Here is a 19,781-nt window from a genome sequence, read left to right as displayed (position 1 = left end):
CTCTGATATTTTTTTAATCATAAACGTTTAAACATTTTAAAAATTGCTCCTAATGCTCCAACCTAACACAAGCAACTTATAAAAACCATTCATTTCCAAATAATTTCTCATAGTTCGCAGATGATAAGATATTTTAGAGAATTTATCATTCTTTACGTAAGCCTTAATTTATTTCTGGGAAACAAACATAATTCCCACTGATGATGCATAACAAAATGCAAGTCGAGCTCGTGAAGGGCGGGGCATCTTGCCAATCGTCTTGACGTAGCGCCTCTAATGGGCGGTTGCCTTAATTAATGCACCTTTGATACGTCGCTATCTTTAGCCCTTAATTTGGCAGTAGAACTGACATAAAGGTAAACGAGAATCGCCCCCGCACAATTAATCGATACCGTCGATATTGCCCGTAATCGGCCGCTTTTGTTTTTCGGATTATTCTCTGATTGTGAGTGATTGATAGGGTGGATAGTGAACGTCAAGATAAGGGGTCGATTAAATTATGAATGTATGTTGCGAGCAACTGAGCCTCCAAGCAGTGCCATTTAATCATTTATTATCTTCAACCAACGATGGAAACTCAGCATGAACGCATCGTTAAATTGGAGGACATTTTTGATTAAAACTAAATTACAAACCAACAACAATACAAACTTCAAAATTAAAAAGTTAATAATTTTACGAGTTTTCTCCACTTTGAGCTTCTATATTTGTAATTTTCACATTTGAAATGTTTATAATGTTATTACAAATCCACTGTCTACATTTAAATATTTATGGTAAACGGAAAAAGAAAATAATGAAGACTGCTGTAGCACTACTAATAAATTTTATCTGCTCCGCAAATTTCATCAGAATCTAAATATATTTGATACTTTTAGCGATATACTATGTATGCCAAGTCATTATCAATCTGAGAGAATTTTCTTACAAAGAAGAAAAACTCGGAGACCACGTTATTGGCTTTGCAAATATCATCGATCTCATCAATCAAATTTGATTCATGTATAATGCCATAGTTAGATCTTTGTAATGTTTTTCGCAAAGATAAATCGTCGAAGCTTTACAAACATTTTTTCAAAGTGACAAGAAAGAAATAAGTGTACTCAAGTCGTTAAAAATGTTACTTAACTCCGTCAGTTGTAGCAATTGTAGCTATATGTATTGTTATTGTAAATGATATACATATTTCTGTGTTGCTTCAATAAAATAGTAGCTTAAACAGATTAAACCGTAATTTTACTAGAACCTCTTAAGTTCACAATTAGAACACCTTACAAACTTGTTTTTAAAAGTTGATCTGACTGTAGAAAAATGTGTTCAAATTAAGCTTTACCGTTAATTACATATACTTTTTTCCATTAAAAACTGCTGCGTTTGTGGAAAATTAATTAATATCTGGCTTTATCTGTAATTATCGTGGGAATTAAAGGATTTGTGATTTATTGCTTCCTGGGAGATTTTACGTTAAGCTACCGAAGATAGAATATTAGAAATTATATCAGATTTTCTACATCTGTTCCATATGTTTAAAGGACAACAAGGATCATTGATCACAACTGCAATTGTGCCCTATACTTTTCTGTCAGTCCATCATCTATCATGTCTCTACAAACAAGACTTGAAGTCATCAATGAATCCCTAAGAGTCAGTATTCTGATGATCTATGATCTATGGTTATCTTATGAACGTCTGTTTCAGTAGATACATTTTGAACTGAAATATCAAGAATGACTGAATCTGTTGATAACAATGAAAATCTGAATGATTTTGGTACCACTGTAATGTAAACGCTTTGACAGTGTTGACAGACAAATTTGAAATTTTCTATGAAAGGTTCATTTTTGTAATAGCATTAACATAATCAACGTAAGCTTCAATTTTTTTTAATGTCGTATCAAGTTGAAATATCCGGTCAGTGCCAATTACGAGACAAAAAAACACCGATATTTTTCAACAGACTCAGTCATTATTGATCACGCTGTATTTTCAGCAGTAGTATGTATCTATTCCAAACGCATGTCAGGTTGTCGACAATTTTCTCGATTGTCGAAATTATCGATAGTTTGACAGTATTTACTAAAAAAAAATCAAACTCATAAAAATGAACTTAAAATGTGAAGATGCATTAGTTAATCCACTTTTGTCCAAAAAAATTAATCCAATCAAATCGTTGCCAAATGACAAGCACTTGACAGCGATATGCACTGGTGCAATTATCGAATACATATTGCACTAAGGTGCACTAGTTCGCTGTCATTGGCATAACATTACCGTTATGATTATGAGTAAACATTCTTATTTATTTCTTATTTAATCTGATACTTCTTAAGATATATTATTATTTAGGTAAAGGTTTCCTTGATAATTACAATAAAGTAATAAATAGTCATAAAACACAACATTTACAAGTCCAAGTATATACTAACTCTGATGTCCAATATTATGGAGAATATAATTTATTAAAAAATAATTTATTTCGGAAACAACGGTTTCAGTTTAAGACGACAATAACGGAAGCCAAAAATTTTTAAATGCTCATAAATATAACATTTTGATTTGTTGCCAAGAGTTCATAATTTCTTATTTTGTGAAATGTCTAAAACAACTATACACATGTAAATACATCATTTTCACTCGTATTTCACCACTTAGAAATATCAACGGGACTGCATTAGTGCATTCTGTTCGTAAATGACAAATTTATCATAAAATAAATGATTATACGTTTTACATTATCAAAAGAAGTGTTTTGTAAATGGGTCAAATTGTCGACAGGTTTTTGACAGAATAGATAGGTGTAAATGATTTTAGAGGAGCTCTTTCGCAGCCTCCTCGAATGCTGTGGGAATATCGAACGTGATTTTCACAGTCAAACATGGGTTTTGTTGACATTTTGTTGAAAAATAAGAATTCCGAGCGATTTGTTTAAATATTTGTCCAAGAAGACAACAAAACGAATCGACTTCAAATGGAGCCGTCGAGAGTAGAATGTCTGATCGGTGTCTGTTTCAGATCCGAACATCCCGGAGACGGGCGAGCAGAGGCTCAAGTCCTCGCGCGGAGACGAAGACTGTTGTTATACGCACTGCGGCTCGCCGGGAAGGGGCGGCAGCGGCCCCGCGGAGGTGCTCGGAGTGTGCGAGCACTGCCCAGGTCGACCTACCAAGAGCAACGCCAGCGACGTCGCGACGTCGACCACAGCCGCCCCGGGCGCGGCCGCCGGTAGGACTTGTAACAAAGTGTCACTACTGTGGACCGCATGGATTATTTCCATTACACTAATAGAAAACACGCAGACCATTTATAACACATTACAATGTTTGTTAGTTCTGTGCGCGACCAGTGTGCGGACGACGCTGCTGCTGACGTGGACAAAGACCAAGTGCGGACCGTGCTCATAGAATTAGGACTGTTAGGCGATATGTGTTCGTCCAAACGCCCGACTGTGGTCTGCTCATGAGACGCACTTGCCCCCTTCGTTATAATCACAAGGATGTGTTCAGCGCCCCTTCATTATGATATTTTAATATAAGGTCACGTCGTCTCATCCTCGATTCCGGGGAACTCCCCCTAACTCGATTCTGTTCAACACAAAGCGGCCGCGGGCCCAGAAATATCTTTTCGTATTGCTCGAAAGACAAATTGAAGAAAAGCCACTTTATGCAGCTATCGTACTTCATGAAAGTACACTTCTAAATTTTAAACTTTCAAAATACCGTCTGTTTTACCAATGCATTCTCCTGAGCTCAGCGTATTCAAAGGTTTCTCTTGTTAGGTAGCAAACTCAGACCGTTATTCCTGTCTCGAAGAAACAAGAAACAGTTACACCCTTTTTATACATCACCGCAAAGTGCAAGACTAAGGTATAAATTTTGTATTCTTAGTGGTTCTGGCGTAGGGGAACCATTTGCTGAAACACCTTTATCTGACAAATACTATTAACTTAAATTAAAAATACTGTTTTATATACTTCACTATACTTTGTATTTTATTGTCTATTTGTGCATATTTTGTCACCTAAACTGAGTTTTTTTGCGAGTGTTAAAATTGCTTTTCTTCATTATTTTTGAGTAATAAGATTAGAGAAAAAGTGATTTCTGCGTGCGCCTCTTATTCTTCAGGTGAATTTGACTCGTACCGTTTTCCCACGTTTTTAGTTTTCGTCTAGATTTCTATTAGATTCGATAACGTTAGTGAGATATTTTCGGCTAATTTGACCGGCCTGGGTTGGGGCCTGCCCTCGAGATCTCTAATTGTGCCATTATCACTCTTGAAACGATGAGAAACAATAATAAACACTATGCAGCTCTACGACTGCCGATTAATATAATTGTAAAAAAATATTTTAATATTTGTGTATATAAAGAATTTGAAAGGTCGTGGACCCCATAACGAATACTTGTTTGACATTAAAGAGATTGCGTGAGAAGTTGATATGGCTTTTTATCGTTTTGTGTTTTCGTTTGAAAGTTTTGGCAGCAGTCCCGCGTGAACAGACCACAACTGGCGAAAGGATTTTTTTAGAAGAATTATATCTTCATGCACATAGAATTTGTCTAGGACTGCAATGTGAATGTAGAGTCAGAGTGATACCGATGCACAAGTCAATTATAAGTTTGGTAATTCACAAAGTTGTTTGAATTTTTCAGTGAATAAAAGGGACAAGAACCGAGATTGGTATTAGCTGACTCTCATTTGTCTAATGGCTGTTGCGAAGTATATAATGAAGACTATATTATATTGTTGATGTTGAAGATATATTACTAATTTTTATTGATTTATTTTGATACTACCTTTGTTGCAATACGTTCTTGTGAAGCGTGCATTACATTAAATCGACTTATAGATCAATACGGATGTAACGTGAGGACTTTCGTTATTTTCCATCCATTCCGGCCAATAAATATCACTCGATGAGAGGAGCAATTCCTAACTAAATTGTTGACGTTATTAAATTTGCAACGGCGCTCCAGTAGCGGCTGCATCGCTCCACTTAAGACCTGCTCAGACAGATTTCAACCAATCCGACGGATCGCTTTTGGTCTACATTTCTTCCGAGTTTAATTGTCAGTCTTCGTGACGGTGCCGCGGCTGTTGGAAGACAACGTGAGCTGCGCTGTTGGTGTTGCTTTCAGTTTCGAAAACGGTTTGTCTACGATTGTTTGCAGAAGGTACGACCAAGACCGAGTCGTTTGTCCAGAACCGCCGCCTCCGCCAAATTTAATATACTTACGAATCAGCCACGAAGCAGTCACCTAGTTGCGATTATGATATACTTTGTTGATGTACAATTTACGTTTGCAGTAACTATTAGTTGAACAACTTATTTGGCAAAAAATTAAATAAAATACCTAGACGTAAAATGCAGAGCGAAAAGGTAATAAAATATTGTTAAATGTGAGATCCTGTAGTTATATTGGAGCGTAGCCAGTTCGAACGGATCATAACGTAGATGCAATTATACTTCAGATAGAGAGAACACCATTTTTAGTTCTGTGCAAGAATGTTTCCCGACTGCCATCAATATATATTTTATGAGTGCTTAGTGATACCAACTGATATAGTGTTATTTTAACAAAGAAATAATTAAATAAACTCAGACGTCAACGACAAACGGCACAATTTCTTCATATCAACAGATGACTTTTCCTGTGCGGCTACCCCACTTCTTCACATATTGGGTTTGATTGTTCACGACAGCTTTGGGAAAAATTGTGTTCAACATACTCTTAATTTTAAGGTTTTTAATGTGCAAAACTCATTTTATACGAAAACGTGCCCCTGGCGACACCCTTTCCGCAGCTCAACTAAATTCCCGGTGTAAAATGAGTTTTTCTCCCGATCCTACTATAAATATTTTATTTATAGGTCCGCCAAAGTAGCTGCCATTTTGCCAGACCTCTAAAAAATTACACCAAACTGTAACAATAAAGATAAACCATTCTGTTTAAGAATTCACCTGTACTCCACATCATTGGCACTTTTATTGCATATTCCCAATGTCACAGCGGTGTTTAAACCTTTACGTTTCCCTTATATTAATCAAAATGGCAGCACAAACGATTTGTTAAAGGTTGATTTGGCAAGTTAAGAAATTCATGATGCATCGCAAATTAAGTGGATCTTTTCCTTCTTTTCTAAAAATGATATCGGTTTGTCCCTTTTTCTACCTAATTTGCGTTTTATGAGTTCTTACACTTGCTAAATGAGCTTTACTTAATTCGAATTTTCAAACTGAGTTACTAAAAAAGACAAGATATCCACAAACAAATAGCTGTACGGAATAAAGCGTTAAACTTTTACAAGTCGCTTGTTTGTATAATAATTTAAATCAGGGTAAAATTCGTATATTATTATATTTGTTAACTTTTTTAAAAAATGTTGAATTGTAAAGAAGCGACTGAAAAGTAACCTGAATCGACTCCTTTGAAAACTTTATGGGTACAACTATTTGTAATAATAAGACTTAATTTTAACAAAACAGAACTTGCATTTGGAGAGTGGTACACTCTGTTTCTTGTAATACACACATACGTAGTACCGTGTGCTCCTCCGGATGCGATTCGTTTTTTTCCCATTCACTGTTGAATTGAAAACCTAACGACTTTCAATGCCCATAGCTACATCGTTAATTTGAAAAGCGTCAGGTCCACGTTGTACTATTAAGAAAAATGTGAAAAATGTTTGTGTGCGTATGTTTTAGTACAGAAATCAAAATATATATATTGTAAAATTATGATACATAATTGGGAACGACTCTACGTAGCTAAGGTCTAGATTCGTCCGCAATGCGAGAGTGTCGCTAGTGGTCTCATGTTACTAGCTGTGTTCGTTAGAGATCTCTGCAAACGCTAAGACCATACGAAGGCATGCTTGACAAAATTCAATGGACAAAGCCGAGACCGTCCCCGGGACCACGATCACACAGCTGAATCCGATAGAAAACATCTGGATGTAGTCGTTAACATGGTCACACCAACAGAATTTCGCCATTGTCCATTAGACATTTCCATCGTTTACACCTTATTTGCAGCTTACTTAGTACGAATCGGTTGTTTTGTACATTTTGATTTTGTAAATTGGAGCTAAACGCGCTCGTGTTTGAAAATACGGAGCCAAGCCTTATGACGCAATATGAAGTGTATGTGTGAGAAATCATATTTTTATATCTCTTCGGTTCAGACAAAACAAGCATGCCTTTGTACCGATTTATAAACACATTTGTAAATTTCGCAAACGTTTCCATCAAAATAACTTTGTAATTTTAATACCTAAACATGTAGACCTGTACCTATTAGTCGGAGATTGCTAAGGAGAAATGTTAACTGAACTGATGGTTTAGTGTTAAAAGTCATCATAAACAATGTTTTACTGTATACAATTTGTATTCTATGATTTGTGCCAAAATAACACCCACAAAAAGTACCCCCGCAAATATCTGACTCGAACCATTTCGAAAGCTCTCTGTTTTATTCAAACCAAATTGCCACGTTTTTTTTACTACTTTATTTATTACCCGTACTGACTCCGAAACTAGTAACCCACATGATTATTTTAAAGTGAACACGTTCCATTTCAAATATGGCTCAAGAATCAATGTAAATGCCTTCAACAATGCAAAATGGATTCTATATTCAACAAAACGCCAATATAGGATCGCAGTTGGGTTAAGTTTCCGACTAAACTACGCAATAATGAGATGAATTTAGCACAACAAATGCAAGAAAAAAACATTTGCTCTGCTTTGCATTGTTGTAATTGTTGTTAATGTTACAAGATATATACTTATTGTTGCTAGTGCTAGCGTTGTTGTTGTTACATTCAGATAATAGTTGAATATATTTTTGTTTATTTTAAAGAGAGAGAGAGTGAGAGAGAAAGAGGCGATGATCTTTCATAAAGTATACATTATAAATTAAGAAGAATAGGATGTAAAAAGTAGATGTAATATTATGGCTCTTTTCACTAAAACTGCACAGATAGTTTCTAGAAATCAAACTCGAAGTAACTGCTTTTATCGCTTCATTGATTCATCACTTATTCCCCTTTTTGACAAGACTCATTCGAAAAAAAATTATAAAATTGTTTCCTTGAGCAATTAATTGAAATACTTGTAAATGACTGAATAAGCATTTTTCTAACAAAAATGTTGTTATTAGTGTATATAGGTATATCTATAAGTATTCTAAGTAAGACTTAATGATAACAACTGGGTTGACCAGATTTTATATGAAGCCATTTCATCTGTAAATATACTTCAGTGTACCTAATTATTTATAAAATAGTAGTAACTCATAATTAAGTAAAAATCTGATTTCTTACCAATTGTTTTTATATAAGTATGAATTCTGTAAGAGAATCACTGTTGTTAACACCAAATTGGATCGGACGGTAATGGTGAGAGTCAGATGTTTGCTGCAGGAATTGTTGGAAGATTTTCGATTTTAATTACCTTATTCTTCCATTGAGGTATTTTTGTGGAAACGTTGTATGATGATGTATAGAGATTAAGCTAAAGTTGCAGGAATTTAATATAAAAACTAATCTATAAGTCCCAACATTATTGAGTTAAGGTTGAAAGTTTTTTTATTAGTGAAAAGTATTATAATATTGAAAAACGATGAAATAAAAAATTCAAACTAGTACTGTTTAATGTTGTTAATAGTACAGTTGACAATAAAGAGCATTTCGGGAGAATTTTTGTTTCATAATAATTTCGGTTTATTTTCATTTACTTTATTGTTTGGTTAAGCCCTCGTTTCTAATTCATCATGATTTCGTCCTCTTTTCTTTTCATTCTAATTAGTATATTTTATTTTAGTTTATATCGTTAAATTTCATCCCATCATACATTGTAAAGTGGGCAATCTATGGAGCTGTGTAAGTATTCTTAGAAGGAAGACGCGTTTACACTACTTAGTTAAAATGCTCTACTTACTTATTCCCTTCATATCACGTGAGTAATTAAAATAATTTTCAATATTTTTGTAGCTTAATAGCAAATGATATATACATAATTAACTTTGATTACCTACATATCGTTTATCTTTTTATAAAAATATAAAGAAATACAACTTTTGTAATGTAATGAAATAGTTGTTACAAAAGTCATTAATGAATCATCACATAATTTTTTTATTCAGCTACAATGTTATCAATTGATAAAACTTAATTAATCTAAAACATGAAGCCCATAAATAGCAATATTAAAACTTAAAAATTATTAAAGCAGACTGAGGAAAATTTTTTGCTAAAAAACCTTACTTTAACCTTTACATTTCATCATAATAATATTAATAATTGTGTAGACCAAAACGAAAAATGCCAAAAATTTATAAAATAAAATGTCGATAAAGACAAACATTTTTGGACCATTTGACGGTAGACCGAAAGACCTTCAAAATATGACAGTTCCTGGTGATGACAGATAAATGACAGATGCAGGCGTGATAAAGGTTTTTAGGTTATGTTTAATTGTGTAATAAATTTTAATTTAAAATGGGAACATTCACCAAAGAAGAACTAACTTTAGAACCTTGTAAATACGAATGTAAGTTACATTAAAAAATATCATGTATAATAGGTATAACTTACTTATACAATTTTAGACTTGGATCACACAGCAGATGTACAGTAAGTTCTTATTTTTCGTTCTGAATATATAAAATGTAAAATTTCTGATTAAAGATTACATGCATGGGGTGATAGTTTGAAAGAAGCATTTGAACAATGTGGAATTGCAATGTTTGGTTACATGACTGAACTTCCAACAGTTGAAATTAAACAGTGTTCAGAGATTGAAGCTACTGGACATGATTTAGACAGTCTGTTGTTTCATTTTTTAGATGAACTTTTATTTTTATTCAGTTGTGAACCATTTTTAATTTGCAGTAAGTTAATCATCACAGAATTTATTGCAGAGGGTGAAGAAATGACAATAAAGTGTAAGTGCTATGGTGAAGAGTTCACTTTAGGAAAACACCCTCAAGGAACTGAAGTAAAGGCTATTACATATTCTGCCATGCAAATAATTAATGATCCAACAAATAAAAAGTTTGAAGTGTATGTTATAATTGACATATGAATGTATATTATTATATTTTTTGTTAATAAAATATTTTTACAATAAAATTGTGATATAATAACGCCTTATTTATATAAACTTGAGTTTAAAAACGAATAGTTATTATCAGTTATAACGTTTACTTTCGGAGAAACATTATAGGCAACCCGTTATACACCGATGCGGTAAGACGTAAATAATTTATTACCGGCGCTGAAAGATTGCAACAACACCATTTTTGTTTTAGGTCTCTTCTTTTCTTGCGTATATATATGTTTAAAATAACTTACTTAAAATAAACAATTCAATATAAAGGTATTAACCGTATCATTTTACCTTCGAAGCTTTAATTAAGATTATTGCTCTGCCTGCAGTAGGTACTACAATCAGAGCTACAATGTAGGTATAATTTATTCGGCTGTACATGACTAATTTCAAAAATCACAACGAAATAAAAAACGTAACAATACCTATTACTTTTTTATTTAATCGAATTAGAAATAGTTACATAAAAATAATAAAACGCCATAATGGCAGAAAAAAAAATTTAGTTTGTCATAAAATATGCTAGTAATTGATACAAGTAAATACATATGTTTAAATTGAATAATTAAGATATGAACAATTAGAATTAGTTACATACAAATAATAAAACGTCATAACCGCAGAAAAAATTCATAAAAAATCATAAAACGTGTTATTGGAACAAATAAATCTGTTCAAATTGAATAGGTAATTTAAATATAAACAATTAGGGGGCCATTTTGATTGTAGGTATTATTTTTATATAAATAAAATATTAAATAAAACAGAAAACAGTTACACAAAGGATAATGTAATATATTTTTCGCTTATAGGCAAATATGACAGACATTTATTAGAACCTACATGCCATAGATTATTTCATGAATAAGTAAAAACATTAAGCCTGAAAGGCGATTCTTAAAATGTTTTGTTTTTATATAAATATGTCTCATTTATTAATTAAACACTAATAAAAATGTCTTACATGCTGCAAAAGCATTAACAATGCTTTTATCACATTTTCACTTTGTACATAGTCGAAAAGAATACAATGTTAATTCCTGAAGAATGTAACGGCGTATTTATAATGTTAATTAGAAGTTATAGACCATATAAAATATGCATATCTTCGAGAAAGCCGCTACATACGTAAATAAAGCTCTCCAGTATGTTCTGTTAATCCAGGAATCTCACCTGAAAGCTCCGGAAAATTTTAAAGCACAAGAGCTTCGCATTCCGAGTCAGTCTTTCACCAACCTCTGTCGAGGATAAAGCTACAAAGTATCAGCTTGAAAACAAAAAAGTTAAGGTTTTAGTTGTTACAATAAATAAAATGCAATTAACTTGAGAAAATTAAATAAGTACTACAAATAAGTAAATAAAATATGGATAGAATCTAATTGAAACCGTTTACTAAATATGATGTAAAAATGGAAAATAAACTGTTTGTGTATTTAATATTTCTTCTAATAATCGATGTTGGATTCTCTATTCGTTGGCTGTAAGTATTATTTCAATTTATCATTCCTTTTCTTCCGCTTAATAAACACTTTGTTTAATGAAAGTCAGACTTTATCCATTCGAGATCCAAAAGAAAATCGAGAATTTATTGTAGCAGTTTATCTAATTCCATTTTTGCGTGCACCAGCACCCCTACAACCCCGTATTATAAATAATTTTACATGCAAGTCTTAGCGGCTGTCAAATCTTTGTTAACGGCTCGTAAAAAACGTGAATAATAGCTGTAACGTAAATAATCTATGAACATGAGCTATATAATAAAGTCCTCAATTCCTTTATTATTTTGTTGGACGTACAAAAATATCCGAAAAAGAAAGATTTCTGAAGTTTAAATTACTCGATTCAAAGCGCAAATCCGGCTTTTCTGCATGGGAATGATCTTTTGTGTCTCGACTTCATAAATATTTGGCGTAGAATTGAAAAGTCTCTCTTGGAATTTTTATTTCACTCATAATCTCAGCTTTAAAAGTGTGACCCAAAATGTTCGTATCATGTTTTTTTAAGGAGAATAACCCAAAACCACCCCAAAGAAATCATTTCTCGTTTTCAAGGAGCAGTTAACAGGCTCGTGCCGTAACGAATTTTGTTAACGAATCATTACATGCAACGTAACGTAGTAATTGCTACGTGTTTGTGATTGAGAGCCGTAAATTTTTTGCTTAATTAGAAACGGAACCTTCATAAATCATTTTTATCGACTTTTAAGCGCATCGTGGCTCGAGCTTATGATCACTGATTGCATCCGAAGTCAAAACTATCTCTTTGTGTGTGCAGTTGGGTCTGAAAATGCCTTACAAACATTTTTAGCAGTTCATTTCTAGCAAATCAGCGACATTATTTTTATATTTGTTCTGATAAGAATTTTGTACGTATTGTTAAAATATGTACTTAGTTAAATGTAAAGTTCATTATTAAAAGTGAAGTATTGTCAATTCAGGTTATAATGATTAATTTCACCCTTGATAATTAAAAATTAATCAACAAACAGGTCGTTGGTTGTTGCAGTGGGTATAAATTTTCAAACGGTGTCCCTCCCTCGTGCATATTTTTGAAGAAAGGGCTGAAAGCAATCAAGAAGGTACCATTGAGAATATCCACCCCGTCCTATTCACATACTTCATTATAAATAATATGTTATTTAGACAAAAGGGCCGTCAGTCTGGCCCCAACCACACCTGTAATTAGTGGGCGCCCTCCCGACTTACCTGAACGATATTATCAAACGTTAATTATAGATTAAAATACGTTCACGCGATCTATTGTCGCCCCCCAAACGCCCTTACGAGATTTTTATCCTTGAATCCTTCAAGGCAATTAGCATGACATTTTCGATTTCGTAAGATTTAATATTAAGTGAAATATGTTTGCGTATTTCATTAAATTAAAAGATTAATGGAATTGTTTAAGATCCATAAAAGCAGCGTTAAAACGCATCTCCTGTCGGCATGGTGATAATAAAAAGGTGGAACTGCCGCAATTAACTTATTGCCATTGTATTTTGTCATACCTGGAGTATACATCCGAGGGTGGAGTGTCGGAAAGAATGTTTATTGTAGTCATGTGTTTGAACTTTTATACCGCGCCGCGTGTGTAGAAGTGTTAATTGTATAGATTTTTTTACGATTATTGCTTATCTAGACATACCCTTATTTACTTGACATAACGCTAAGACTATGTGAACTGTAATAGGACAAAAAATCCTGTTGACACTCAAGCATTACGACACCAAATGCTTCACACTTTTATATTTTTATACAAATTATTCTATAGTTATATCAAAATCGTAGATACTTTATTAACAACAGTCAATTCTGAAAAATACGATTTTTCTATAACTCATCAACAAAAAGTTCATTTTCTTTATTAACTCTTAGCGTTTATTGATAGTGAAAGATCGACGACCTTATTTAATGTATTTTATACCTAACTGATGGGCTGTACTATCATTTAAGTGATGAACAGTGAACATTTTGAGAATTTAACTTGATTTAACTTGGGTCCACAATTACCTAATCGTTTTGAAATTGTAACAAAAATCTTTTCTACCCTATTTAGCTTTTGAACTGTTTGTTCATTTGTTTTCAACCAGGTCAAATTTTGATTTTTTAATCGATAAAAATATCCAATTTCTTAAATTTCAAAATCAAATATGTATGTAGATACATCTCAAAAATTTTCCGTTCCAACTTATCACTTTTTTTAAACAGATATACTAAAAAGATGTTCTCTTTGATAATCCTCAATAAAAATGGGGTTGTCAATTAAAATTGTGAAGTTGGTCTGACTGGAGGCGGCTGAGTTTGCAGTAGAACAACTGTACCTACTACCTAAGTACAGTACGTCTCCCCATAAGTTGACTCGTATTAACCCATCAGTCGTTAATTCATAAAGAATTAAATTCCTACAAATCAAAATTGTTACGAAAAATTAGCGTGTCCCTCCATACTATTAGTATGTATAATAAGCGTTCTTTATTAAAATGTATTTATAGAAAAGCTAACATTTTCTTCGCATTAATTGCAGCAAAAGAAAATAATGTAAATAATGGAAATCATTTGCGTGGGGAAAAATATTAAGCTTACGTTAATAACAAAATAAACTATGTAAATCACGAAATCAACACGCACGCACGTAGATTTCATTTAACTTTTACACTTTTTTAGTGAAACTTTTTTAGGTTGTCAGATAATTATGACCGCGAGCCCCATGAGTTTACTTTATAATTATTATACCTATTTATTCACTCACCCCAAGTTAAATTAACTATTGAATATCTATTATATTAAATTACCTATACGCAGAGTCGGGCATATAAATGTTAACTTAGGTATTGTCCAACATTCTCTAAATACAATCATACATAAATGTTATAACATTTAATATTATTAAATAATACCGTATGAGCAAGAAAATGCCATCAAGAATAGCTTTGACACAGGCCATAATGCGCTTGTAAGTTGCAGGGAAAAATTTCAGGATTCCACAAATACATGACGAATTTCTTAATCAAAGACTTTCTGTTTCATAGCTATCCTTGATGGCATTTTTTTACTCTTACGGTGTTATTAAATAATATCAGTTTAATAATAACATTTAGAAATACTCGAATAAAATGATACAAAGAATCGCCATTCCTAAGTAGGTATTCTAAATTTTTTCAAAATTATACAATGCCGGAATAGTTATTTACGAACCAAGTGCGGGAAGACGATGTTCCCGCATGAGCGCATTTTTTAAAGCACGAGCGACGAAGGAGCGAGTGCCTTTAATTAAAGCGCGAATGAACGGAAGATGTCTTCACGCAAGTGGTTCGTACAATATTTTTTGTACGAAAATTAAATTAAATTTTTTTGTTTTAATACATTAAACATAAACGAACATAAAACCAAGTAGGCAGTGATCTTTGGTTGTTGGAAACAATTGCTTCACTTGATATTTCAATTTTTGCAATAATTTGTGAATTTTGTAGGAACAATTTTCAACGATTATAAATCTTACCGTAATTTTTTAATGGAGGAAAACCCAGGGAAGTTGTATTTTATGACCTAAATTTTATTATTATCAAGACAGATTTTTTTTTGAATGCCTCAAAGGGCCAGTGTTTTTTGCAATTTTTACATTCGAGTCGACCGGGAAGCACTCGTTTCGGAGCGAGCGTTGGATGTTGGAAGCGTTGCTTTCAAGGCTATGAGTACAAAAAAAATATATAGATAGTATGTAGTTCCTTTTGGTCAACTTTTGATTAATATTTTGATATCAAACAAGTTTTTGACGAAAAGAGACCGACAGTGATTCCAGCAGTGACACTAACTTAGTACATATTAACAAAAACAAGAACTGTTGGATCAAACTAAATATGTAGTTCTACGCTCTACTCCAAATGTACACTATCTTTTCAAGACTTCTGGTTTGAAAACTAACGTAGCGAAATAATAATAAAACTATTATTTATTTCCAAAATCATTTTTCAAAATTAATTTTCAATAGTGGATTTTGTCAGAAAGTTTTTATACAAGACTTGGACGATATGATTATAGATTGTTCTAATAGACCGCTTTCATTGTAGGATAGAGGATGAAAAAACCTTTCAAAAAAATATAACGTTTGACCCATACTTATTGCCATTTAAAATGTCTATGACGCCCACCTTGTTCCACCATTGGATGAAATCGAAAAGTGTAATTTGTCCCAAAAGATGACCACTTAGAAAAATTGATTTGTTCGTAACAATATCCAGTGTATCATTTCATATTAAAAAAGTTAAAAGACATTTTTAACTGGTGTAGAAAGTATACAACAAAAAAGTTAATTTAAAAATAAATATTCTGAAAGAAACAATACCTGCGGAGTTTTATATAAACAAAAAACATGTAAAATTAACCTTAGTTTTATTTTAATATTTTAGATCTCTTCAACATTCCAATCTGCACTGGAATTTAAGTTCAGTCAACAATAATCCGGGCAGAGGAATCCGTTCCGGTACCCGTTCGCCATGCGGTGTGGCTCGTAGAAGATACGGTCTGGCAAAACTGCAGGCGAAATTATGTAGGAGTTCTATGGAAACGATGCCACACGTGCAAAAAGCCGCCATTCTGGCGGCAGAAACTTGCCAAACAGTCTTTCAGGACCGTAGATGGAACTGTTCCTCTATAATAACAGCCCCTTATTTAACCCCCGACTTAACCAGAGGTAAATACACTTGTAATTTGAACAGTTACAGTAGCGATAAAAACTCGTGTAAATACGACCCTGTTTATTAAACTGCACTGTTACGTGTATCTATTCCAGTCCGGTCACGTTTGTTCTCACTTTGCAAAAGCATCCCTTTCTTGATAACGATGCCGTTCATTCCATCAACCCCTAGGAAGATCCACCATCCAATCACCACGATTTTCTCGTCTGACGGCATAGAATTCCTTCGATTTGTCTCGATTTTCCCTTGATCCATCAGTAAATTCGTGGTGAGAATTTACAATGGAAACTTTGTGATTTTGGAACCGGCCAGTGATTTTTAAACATTTCCTGGGAAGTAAAAGGCCCAAATCAAAGTTTAAAAACTTATCTAATTCTTCTTTGACCTTTCGCATTTATAAAAATTGGAATAAATTTTTTAAATATGTAATTGTTTCAAAAATTATAAATTAATACCAAACAATGTTTCTTTTGTTGTCAATCAACACATTGTACTTGATCAACATGTATTTTTCTAAAATCTGCTTGAAATAACAAAAAATTGAAATAATATTTTGTATGTATAGCGACCACATTCGTTTGCTTTTTAAAAAAACATTCATTTTTCATACTCCAGCCACAAGAGAACAAGCATACGTGTATGCCATAAGCTCTGCAGCATTAACATATACAATGGCACGTGCTTGTGCCAGCGGCACCCTCTACCACTGCACGTGTGGAAGTAAACCTGATGAACCTCCAAATAGCAATTTCCAATGGGGTGGTTGTGGAGACAACATACGCTGGGGTGTGTATTTTGCTAAGAGGTTTATTGACAATGTTGAAAAGCTAAACGTTAGTAAAACCAGAAAACGCAAAAGAGGTAATGAAAATGATGAAGAAAGGAAAAATAAACTTCTGAAAGAAGAGATTGCCGCGGTAAATTTACACAACAACCGAGTTGGCAGAAAGGTATGTGTCAGTACCGGCAACAAATTTAAAATATACATAATAAAGGTAAAAATCAATGCTAAAGTCATGATCATAAATAAGTGATAAAAAATAGGAACCGTGATTAAAATACAATATTAAATTTTTAAATAACAAAACTGCACAATGATCTAATTCGTTTTGTTTCAATTTTAGATAATACGAGAAAGTTTACAAGTACAGTGTAAATGCCATGGAGTTTCTGGATCTTGCAATATAAAAACTTGTTGGAAAGGTCTGCCGCCAATGATTGAAATAGGGCAACGTCTTTTGACTCAATACACGAACGCGAAAGAAGTGTCGAGGAATTACGTAGAAGGAAATCTTGGACAAAAGAGAGCGTCCGATGAACTTTTATTTCTATCAAAATCGCCAGATTATTGTACGAAAGATGTGAAACTTGGTAGTGCTGGCACCGTAGGAAGGTAATCAATGAAAGAATATCTATATACTTAATTTAGCGAAAATTAAGGAAATATGATATCTTCTAATTTAAGACGTTTTACCGTTATCGTGAATCAGATTAGAAAATATTGTGCCGCCCACAGAACTAGTTTTATTCATGTCATGAGATCTTAAAAAACTATTTGTTTGTTTTTACAGCTTTTAAAAACGTGATAATGTAAACCCGGCCATTCATGATCTAACATCGAGATATGATTTTTTTGGATGCAATTGCTTCTCAAAAAATTCAAATTTCATTACATTGCATCCAATACGATTATACTGTGGCATTAGTAGTACCTACTAAAAAATTCAAAATCGATCTCAATTTTTGTCTTGCGGAATCCTTTCCAGTTTTAAGTTATCTTTCAATTGTAGCTCTTATTTTTCAGACGATGTAATGTAACAACGAATGGCCCAAATAGTTGTCGACAGTTATGCTGCGGTCGAGGGTACAGAACTTTGGTAGAAGAGAAAATAGAAAGATGCCAATGCAAATACTACAACTGCTGTTATGTCAAATGTAACATTTGCAGAACAATGACGCAAATTTACGAATGTGGATAAACAAATTAAATTATATTAAGTGCTACATACAACGTGTCTCAGAAATAAGTAGGTACATTAATTTTAACCAGTGACAGATCTCGTCAAGAACAACCAAATTGTTATGTACCATTTTTTCGAAATCTATATCATTTCAGGATTTTCCCCGCCCATAAATTAACGAGCTGTCTATTTCTTCGTTATTTAACCCAATGACGGTAACCGTGATATAATAGTTTTTGCAAAATCAGAGCAAAACATTGTTTTTCGAATAAATTTTTTTTCAGTTTGCGGCCGAGGTAGGTTTTGTTAGTTAGTTTTATCCAACTGTACGAGGTAGGTGTTTGCGTGTTGATTCTGTGATTTTAACTAAAATTTTGTGAAAATGGCACGTTTATTTTCGAATCGTGAATACATGGATATTGTGTAGTGCGTGGTGAAGCGTCGAGTGCTCCTCGAGCCCAGAGAATTTCCGTGCGACTTCTTCTTGTGGAGGTTCATCAAGGACTTGGTATATTCGATCCCAATTGATACAATTGAAGCTTTAAGAGAACAGGTAGGAAATGCTGCCACAACAATTCGCACTACCAATAACAGGGGAATGCTGGAAAGAGTGGTGGAAGAATCATTTTGTCGGCGCCTTCATTATTGTATTGACAATTTAGCCGGTCACTTTGAATAATAACAATAATTAGTGATTACTCTTATTACTTCATGAGAATTAATAATTTTTACGGATTAATACCTAGGTACACCAATTTTAGGAGACATTTTTTCATTATCTTAGGTATGGGCGATTCATTGGGGTCAGTTTAAAATATTATTTGTAAGTACCTATTAAAATTGTTTTCGTTTAATATCTACCATATGATTCTCTTTTTTTTTTCTTCCACACTTATCATTATAGGTCACATAGGGCGCAGCAGTTAGCCGCTGTGCATAAGTTAGCAAAAAACAAGTGAAAGTTTTCTTGAATTTGTTTTTTCTTCTTCGCTTATCACCATCGGCCTAAGCAAATAATCCGAAATTTGTGCCAAATCTTTCATTAATTTTAATTGGATAACTTCAAGGTTTAAAAGAAAAAAAATTAAATACATAAGTACCTATATTTTGATTGTATTGAGTTTTATTACCAGTTACTTATTTTACTTATTTCTGAGACACGTTGTATAACTGTATATAGCAAAAATCTAATATGATATAACAATGTGGTAATCCTTAAAACTGTGTTGGTGTATCTATTACACGATACGATATACACAACAGATTCTGCAACAGCTATAGATAACCAAATACGTTAAATTCTATCAAGTATTTCAAGATATTGTCCTAAAAATTGTATTGATTGTATACTTTAGAACCAAAATATTGATTAACTCTTAAAATTATCTATGAATTGGAATATTAAGTCAGTAGGAATGTCCCGAGTAAAACTCTTACCCAGTGAACTTAGCAAATTCCCAAAATATAACCTAGAAGATATTTTTTTCTTAGTCACTTCAGTCATCCAGTTTTATCATCA

At 33.0% G+C, this 19,781-nt stretch overlaps 3 protein-coding genes across 3 annotated transcripts in view; all 3 read left to right on the top strand.

Moving 5' to 3' along the window:
- Mid1 overlaps positions 1-8,643 on the top strand; it is a 56,115-nt gene extending 47,472 nt beyond the window's left edge. Inside the window, exon 3 of the mRNA XM_069047438.1 lies at positions 3,013-8,643. Coding sequence (XP_068903539.1) covers positions 3,013-3,401 — 389 coding nt within the window. The 3' untranslated portion in view covers positions 3,402-8,643. The remainder of the gene's footprint in view (positions 1-3,012) is intronic.
- Positions 8,644-9,392: 749 nt separating this feature from the next.
- Positions 9,393-10,131, top strand: Archease (protein archease). The gene is made up of 3 exons (XM_069047439.1): positions 9,393-9,550; positions 9,609-9,633; positions 9,688-10,131. The coding sequence occupies exons 1-3, from the start codon at positions 9,499-9,501 to the stop codon at positions 10,082-10,084; spliced, it is 474 nt and encodes a 157-aa protein (XP_068903540.1). The 5' UTR covers positions 9,393-9,498; the 3' UTR covers positions 10,085-10,131.
- A 1,218-nt stretch (positions 10,132-11,349) lies between these two features.
- On the top strand, positions 11,350-19,776 carry LOC138130077 (protein Wnt-11b-1-like). Its single transcript, XM_069046437.1, has 5 exons — positions 11,350-11,588; positions 16,014-16,297; positions 16,917-17,251; positions 17,426-17,694; positions 18,106-19,776. The coding sequence occupies exons 1-5, from the start codon at positions 11,518-11,520 to the stop codon at positions 18,278-18,280; spliced, it is 1,134 nt and encodes a 377-aa protein (XP_068902538.1). The 5' UTR covers positions 11,350-11,517; the 3' UTR covers positions 18,281-19,776.
- The last annotated feature ends 5 nt before the right edge of the window (positions 19,777-19,781 follow it).

Source organism: Tenebrio molitor, chromosome 5, assembly GCF_963966145.1.
Source record: "Tenebrio molitor chromosome 5, icTenMoli1.1, whole genome shotgun sequence".
NCBI lineage: Eukaryota > Metazoa > Arthropoda > Insecta > Coleoptera > Tenebrionidae > Tenebrio > Tenebrio molitor.
Note: the sequence above shows the minus strand (reverse complement) of the source record. Positions and strands in the feature narration are given on the sequence as shown.

Coding starts and splice junctions, on each gene's coding strand:
- Archease (XM_069047439.1), top strand. CDS start 9,499: ATGGGAACATTCACCAAAGAAGAACTAACTTTAGAACCTTGTAAATAC. Junction 9,551..9,608: donor AGAACCTTGTAAATACGAAT/GTAAGTTACATT, acceptor ATACAATTTTAG/ACTTGGATCACACAGCAGAT. Junction 9,634..9,687: donor GATCACACAGCAGATGTACA/GTAAGTTCTTAT, acceptor TTCTGATTAAAG/ATTACATGCATGGGGTGATA.
- LOC138130077 (XM_069046437.1), top strand. CDS start 11,518: ATGGAAAATAAACTGTTTGTGTATTTAATATTTCTTCTAATAATCGAT. Junction 11,589..16,013: donor GGATTCTCTATTCGTTGGCT/GTAAGTATTATT, acceptor TTAATATTTTAG/ATCTCTTCAACATTCCAATC. Junction 17,252..17,425: donor ACAACCGAGTTGGCAGAAAG/GTATGTGTCAGT, acceptor TTTCAATTTTAG/ATAATACGAGAAAGTTTACA.